At 33.3% G+C, this 7,106-nt stretch overlaps 1 protein-coding gene across 2 annotated transcripts in view; it reads left to right on the forward strand.

Moving 5' to 3' along the window:
- Positions 1–4,430, forward strand: part of ipmka (inositol polyphosphate multikinase a) — a 13,403-nt gene extending 8,973 nt beyond the window's left edge. For both annotated transcript variants that reach the window (XM_016456493.1, XM_016456494.1), the window contains exons 4-6: positions 354–526; positions 2,505–2,586; positions 3,459–4,430. In XM_016456493.1, coding sequence (XP_016311979.1) covers positions 354–526; positions 2,505–2,586; positions 3,459–3,961 — 758 coding nt within the window. In that variant the 3' untranslated portion in view covers positions 3,962–4,430. The remainder of the gene's footprint in view (positions 1–353; positions 527–2,504; positions 2,587–3,458) is intronic.
- Positions 4,431–7,106: the final 2,676 nt, after the last annotated feature.

Raw genomic sequence — 7,106 nt, forward strand, 5'->3', positions numbered from 1 at the left:
TGGTTGTGTATGCACGCTGCCAACACACATTTCAGTTCAAAAAACTTGTAAAAGTGCATGTAGCATCCTATGACCCCTTTAAGGAGTTCGTCTCCGGTAAAACTTATAGAAGAAATGACAAAACACAGAGCAAACAAACAAAAACATCAGAAGAATTGCGTCGTGGCTGCCATTTGCGGCGCCATCTTGTTGACTAAAGACCAATAGTGTACTTTACAGAAAACCAATTGTTTGCAAGGCTTAAAAATGTGGATAAAAATGTTCCAAAAAATGGCTGTAATTCTGTCATTTGGGTCCACAAAAACTCTAGTGTGAAAGTACTCTCAGAACTCTTCTTCTCTCCTATTTCTCAGAGCTGTATCTGAAACTGGAGGATGTGACGAGGAGGTTCTTACGGCCCTGCATCATGGATGTGAAGATCGGGAGGCGAAGTTACGACCCGTTTGCGTCAAAAGAAAAACGCGAAGAGCAGATTAGCAAGTATCCTCTGATGGAAGAGATCGGGTTCCTGTTATTGGGCATGAGGGTGAGACAGCGTGTGTGTGATTTATTAACTTTCCTTATCCTCATTATGCAGGATCTCCTGTTTTTCTGCTGTTTTATCTCTGTATCCTCCTCTCGGTATCTGATTTTCTTATTACAAACTGTGAGGCTTCATAAACACAATATTAAGCTTCAGATCACCCGAGTGGGGGCTCTAAAGGTTCGGTGTCAGTGCTGCACAACAGAAATCCCCATCTGCTGTCTTGTAAGGCTTGATCAATATTCAGAGCTTATCCGGAAACTTATGAGGAATACTGATAAGACATTTGATGATAAGATTGTGATGAAACCAGCGGTCAGTGCACACACTCCTCTGCTTTTGCTTTCTACACCTCATTGTGCTGCACTGGCTGTGAAGAAGGTCACATGAGAAGAGATAGATAAAATTAATTCAGTCATTGAGTTTAAAGATCGTCTGGTTCTGATGCATTTATCATGATACAAACAGTGACATTTTATACTGATTCACTGAATTATAGGTGACCGACTTTTTTGTTTGTTTTTTCTTTGTGGAAATCTCTATTAAAATGTGGCTAAAAAGTAAAATTGCAAAAATGGTACTTTTCCAAAATGCTTTCCAAAAACTGGTAATCATGAAATTAATTGAGATAATTTTATTGTATTGACACCCCCAATTTTTTAAATAAAAAAATAGATACAAATTAATTTGCATATAATTTCTCAAAAATAAGAATTAAACTGCTTACTTGCCATTATATTTATTGTTAACTATTAAAAAACTTTTTCACTAATTGATATAAAGCTGAAGTGAAACAACACTAATATTAGATGAAAAACTTAAAAAAAAAAAAAAATAGGAAAAAAGAAGAAATGTTGCTTGCCAATCAAATGAAATAAGTTGAAGGTGAATTAAAATAAAAAAAAATATTAATTCTAAATTAAAAAACTAATAAAAATAACAAAAACACATAACAAAATTACTAAAACCTAAACTAAAATACAAATAGAAAATATAAAAATAAAATCTAATTCTAAATATGAATAAATAGTATAATAATATTTAAATGATATTAAAATAACAATGTTCCTCGCAAAATACAAATTTGCTTGAAATTTGCTTTGACTGTACGGAAGATTTTCCTTGCTAATAATCTAAAACCACTTTTGAAAAAATATTTATTCTTAAAGTAAATATAAAAATACAAAAACCATCTGTGCCCTGTTAATCTGAAAACAACTATGATAAATATTATCAATTATAAATTACAGCTGAAAGGACATTTTGTCAATGATGTCACACTGGATAGCTCCACCCAGCTAATCAAACATGTTCTGATTGACTGTGCAGCATTTTTCTTACAGTAAAGACAGACAAACCAACCCAGGAAACATCCCCGAATTTATAAGACAATCAAATTATTTGGATAAAGAAACTATGTTGCATTTTACTATTGACGTTTTTTGCAGCCTTGTAAGTTCCACTAAGGTGTGATACCTCCATCTCTTTTCCTCTGTTTCCTCTGTTGTTTCCATCCCCCAGCCTCTCAGTAAATCATCTTCTCTCTCTGCTTTCTCTTCTTGTTTCTTTTCACCTAATTGGTTTCAGTGTCTCAAGGCTGGGAAATATTTGCCAGCTGCTGTCACCCTCTCCTTCCTCTCTCCTCTCTTTCTGTTGCTCTTGCTTTCTGTGTTATTTCAGCTTGTTTCATTTGTTTTGTAGTGTGGAAGGATCCATTCAGTGAGGTTCATCACATGCCAGTCTCTCCAGAGCTGTTCTAAACCTAGTGAGATGCCTATGTAGACAGCATTTTAAGGCCTCATAGGCACAATCAAGATTGGACTGTTTTACCTAATATCTGTCTGTGTGGTGTATTTAGCTAAAGCTCATTTCTAGACTTCAAGGCAGGCCTGTTGTTTTGAAACAGAGCTTTCATGTTTCTCTTCATTGCAGTGTTTGTGATGGATCTCCTCTGATCTTCTTTCTCATCTTCTCACCTCAGGTGTACCAGATCAACTCAGACAGTTACATCACTCATGACCAGTTCTATGGACGCAGTCTCGGAAAGGACACTTTAAAATATGGTGTGACTCCAACTTTATTATTATTATTTATTTTATGTTATGTGTATGGAATTATATTTCTTTCTTTCTTTCTTTCTTTCTTAAATTATAAAGCTCAAAAATGTTTTATTAGCTCCATATTAATTATTATTATTATTATTAATATTATTATTATTGTTGTTGTTGTTATGTTTTTAATTGTGATTTCCAGGCTTTGAAACAAACAAACAACAACAACAACAACAACAACAACAACAACAATAATAATAATTATTATTATTATGCACAGGGATCTAACCATTTTATTTATTTATTTATTTTAAATGTAATTATTATTTAAATTGTGATTTCCAGGCTTGGAAAGCAAGCAAATTATTATTATTATTATTATTATTATTATTATTATGGACAGGGATCTAACCATTTTATTTATTTATTTTAAATGTAATGATTATTTAAATTGTGATTTCCAGGCTTGGAAAGCAAACAAACAAACAAACAACAACAATAAATAATAATAATAATAATAGTTGTTGTTGTTATTATTATTATTATTATTATTATTATATATTTTTAATTTTATAATTTTTAATTGTGGTTTCTAGACTTGGATAAATCAAGGAAGGAAAGAAAGAAAGAAAGAAAGAAAGAAAGAAAGAAAGAAAGAAAGAAAGAATTGGATAGATAGATAGATAGATAGATAGAAAGACGGACGGACGGACAGACAGATAGACAGATAAATAGATAGATATAGATTGATAGATTGATTATTTGACACATTATTAGAATTAGTAATAATGTGAACTATGTTTATATTAATGCTAAAAATGAAATTGCGGTTCACGTTGATCATGAAGCCACAAAAATGAATCTGTGAATTTGTATTCCCTTAGGCCTGAGCAGATTCTTCCACAATGGTCAAGAACTACAGAGGCATGCAGTTTCTCTGATTATCTCCAAAATCCGAAGCATTCTCCGCTGGTTTGAGATCCAGACTGAGCTGCATTTCTACGCCAGCTCTCTGCTGCTGGTGTATGAGGGCTCTCCTCACACAATCAATAAATCCAAACACAAGCCAGCTGATCCAGCAACAGAACATCAGCAGGGGGAGCCACAGAGCAAGGCTTTGAGCTTTCAGAGCAGTTTAACACACAGTCGTCCATACTGCCATGACATTCAGCATGAGAGAAACACCAACGGAAAACATGGAGGAAGTATAGAAGAGCAAGATGAGGAAATTGGAATGGGGGATAAGAAGCAGTTTGGACAGGAGGAGACAGTGGAGGTGAAGATGATCGATTTTGCTCATGTATTTCCCAGCGACAGTCCGGATGAGAGCTACATGTACGGACTCAGGAACCTTCTCTCAACTTTAGAACAAATACTGAAGGACTGACATCTGTCCATCTCTCTCTTCACTGGTCGGATCTTTCTGACTGTTGTTTTAAAGCCAGTGCAGATCATTTCACACACATACACAAACATTGCTGGTGCCTTAATTTTGAAAATAGGTTTATTATATATTTATAGAGATATTTTTCTTAATCTTTTGAGATAAAAGAGTTCATTGTATTTTGAAAACACTCTCAGAACTTAAGACTCTGGATAAGAAAGGCTTGGCTGTCAACAACTAAAAATTTACTAAAAATATAGGTACTGTAGAACTCATATCATATCATGAAAAATAATCATGATATGATAAAGCAGTTCATCTGTGCTGTCAAAACACTTACAATGTGACTTACTGATGTCTCATAATGACTCCACTTCTGATGCAACTATTGATGTTTTTATTCTAAAAATGCACTTTGATTCAAAAGTAAATTATAGTTAGATTTATTTTTAACATTTATATTTACCTTATCACAGCCAAAAATATCCACATTAGTGTACCTTTTAAAAAAGTAATTTATTTTATTTGTATGAATATTTAAAATGAATTTTGGCTGATATAAATCTGTAAAAACAATGCATTTAAATTATATTATTATAAATTATATTAGTATATTTACTTAAGAACTTTAATTGTTTGAAAATAAGAAAAGTTCCCAAGAACATGCTCAATGTTTTTCAAATAAATGTAAAGTTATACAATGAATGCATTTTTTCTTTTTCTTTCTTTCTTTCTTTCTTACATTTGAAAAAAAAAAATCACATCTCTACATAAAAACATGTTATGAGAGAAAATACTTTATGTATTACATTTAATTCTTTATGAACGAAACAGAATTAGCAATGAGCAGTCATTAAAGGAATAGTGCACCCAAAAATGAAAATTTGCTGAAACTTTACTCAACCTCAGGCCATCAAAGTGGCAGATGAGTTTGTTTCTTCATCAGAACAGATTTGGAGAAATGTAGCATTCCATCACTTGCTCACCAATGGATCCTCAGCAGTGAATGGGTGCCGTCAGAATGAGAGTCCAAACAGCTGATAAAAACCTCACACTAATCCACATGATTCCAGTTCATCAATTAAGGTCTTGTGAAGCCAAAAGCTGCATGTTTGTAATGAACAAATCCATCAAGACATTTTAAACTTCAAATACCACTTTATACTTAATACTCCAGCTTAAATACCTACAAAGGTGCAGCTCCTGCACCTTTATGTATGACATTAAATATACAGAATTCATAATAATATGAAGTGTTAAAAATATCAGACTGATTTTATGCTGCTGCCATTCTTTGTTGGTAAGATCCAACTAAGTAAATTCTAATAGCATTTAAAAGCTACTTTTCATTTGACATTTTACCCCAAATGTCTCAAATCTCAGAACGTAATGTGTGTAAAACGTCTAATGGACTAGAAATGTCTGTGAAGCATAAAATGCTTTAAAAGTTATACCAGCACTCCTGTGATAATATGGATAAATTTAGCTTTGCTGAAAGCTTCAAATTCTTCACTGACTTACAGTTCTCCCTAAAGGTTGCTTTGTGTTTTCATCTCTCTCATAAAAGTTTGTTATTATCCATGAACCATCTCTCACATGAGCAACAAAAAACACTTTCCCCAAACGGCTCTTATAATTAGAGACTGGACAAAACAGAAGGTTCTGCGGTTTAATATAGATAAATCACAATGAGAACGCGAGATTGTTTATGTGCAAGCAAACATGACAGAAAAACAATTACTTTAATTATTTTCTGAAGCTTAAAGAATTAATTATTTATACCGATGTGCAAAAGAAAAAAAAAACAGATTTCTTTTTAATACTTGATCAAGCAAGTCAAGACGGAGACATCAGCAGCATAATAATCAAGTTGTTTAAAAATAGATTAAAACAGACAAATTAATGTAAATTCAATTTCATGTGGATAAAGCACACAGTTATTGCACCGCTGTCCTGCTGTGTTTCTTCATTTACACTTTTCTGAGTGTCATTCAATCCTCCTGCTCTTCTTTAAACTGCAGGGATTTTTCATTATTCCTAATTTGAACGTAATTTGAAATATAATTGGAACCTCAGAAGCAATTTCCCCATCAAACGCCCCCAGAAAAGCTCAGCTCTGAGGTGTCTATTAAAAAGGCTTAAAACAAAAATTGAATTTACTGGGTTAAGATCTTACTTTTTTTTAGCATTTGACAATGTTTTTATTTCTTTTTTCACTCATCCTCAACTTCTGATCTCTTTGTATTTAAAGCACGTATGCATGTGTGAATCGGAAAACATTTCATATGCTTTCTCACAGCTCTGAATTAATAAATCATACATGACATACATATTTGATATTTATATTTTTGGCTGTGTGATTTGTGCTCATTAATGTCTTATTGTGTGTGTGTATTTCCTCACATGTTCATTTGGTGGCGCTGTGGCTCCTGTTTGGCCGCACTGATTGAAAGACTGGAAATGGAGAGAAACGCAGAACTCAATCCATTGGCATCAGATCCGGGTAAGAAATTCAGTGGAAAACGAAAAAGCACTCCATGATATATGTAGCAGTGTACGTGATGTGCTTGTTATATTGCTTTCTATGTGTTGTTCTGAAAGAGCTCTTGATTATTTTGCTTTGGGATCCATGAATTTTGTTTGAGATGAACTTGAGACAGAAAACACTATTTTATTTGCACGGTTCTGTGCTGGACCCCTTTCTTCAGTATTGTGTGTTGGTATGTCCATTGATCATGCTGGAAACGTTTAAATGTGATTTGTTGAAGTTAATCAATATATGGCGGGATTGAGAAGGAGGAAAAGAGAGAAACTAATTAAAACTGGAATTGATTCTTTATTAAAATGACAAGCTTTATCTCATAGTGCTCAAACATGTGCATCCAAATCATTTATTTTATGAATCGAAGCAATACCATAATCATAATTCATTCTGATCTTTCGCCCCTCTGTTTACAGTTCAAAATGTTTGTACAGTTATGTATGATGCATTTTATTGAACCGATTATGATTGACTATGCCCCATCCTAGACATTGCCCTACATTGGATGTTTCTGCCAGCAGCATGTTTATAATGTGCTCTTAAAGTGGTCAATATTAAATGGATATTATTCCCTCGTGGGCTGGAATGAAGTGTGACATTGCAAAG

This window comes from Sinocyclocheilus anshuiensis, unplaced genomic scaffold (genome assembly GCF_001515605.1).
Source record: "Sinocyclocheilus anshuiensis isolate Anshui unplaced genomic scaffold, SAMN03320099.WGS_v1.1 scaffold407, whole genome shotgun sequence".
Classification (NCBI taxonomy): domain Eukaryota; kingdom Metazoa; phylum Chordata; class Actinopteri; order Cypriniformes; family Cyprinidae; genus Sinocyclocheilus; species Sinocyclocheilus anshuiensis.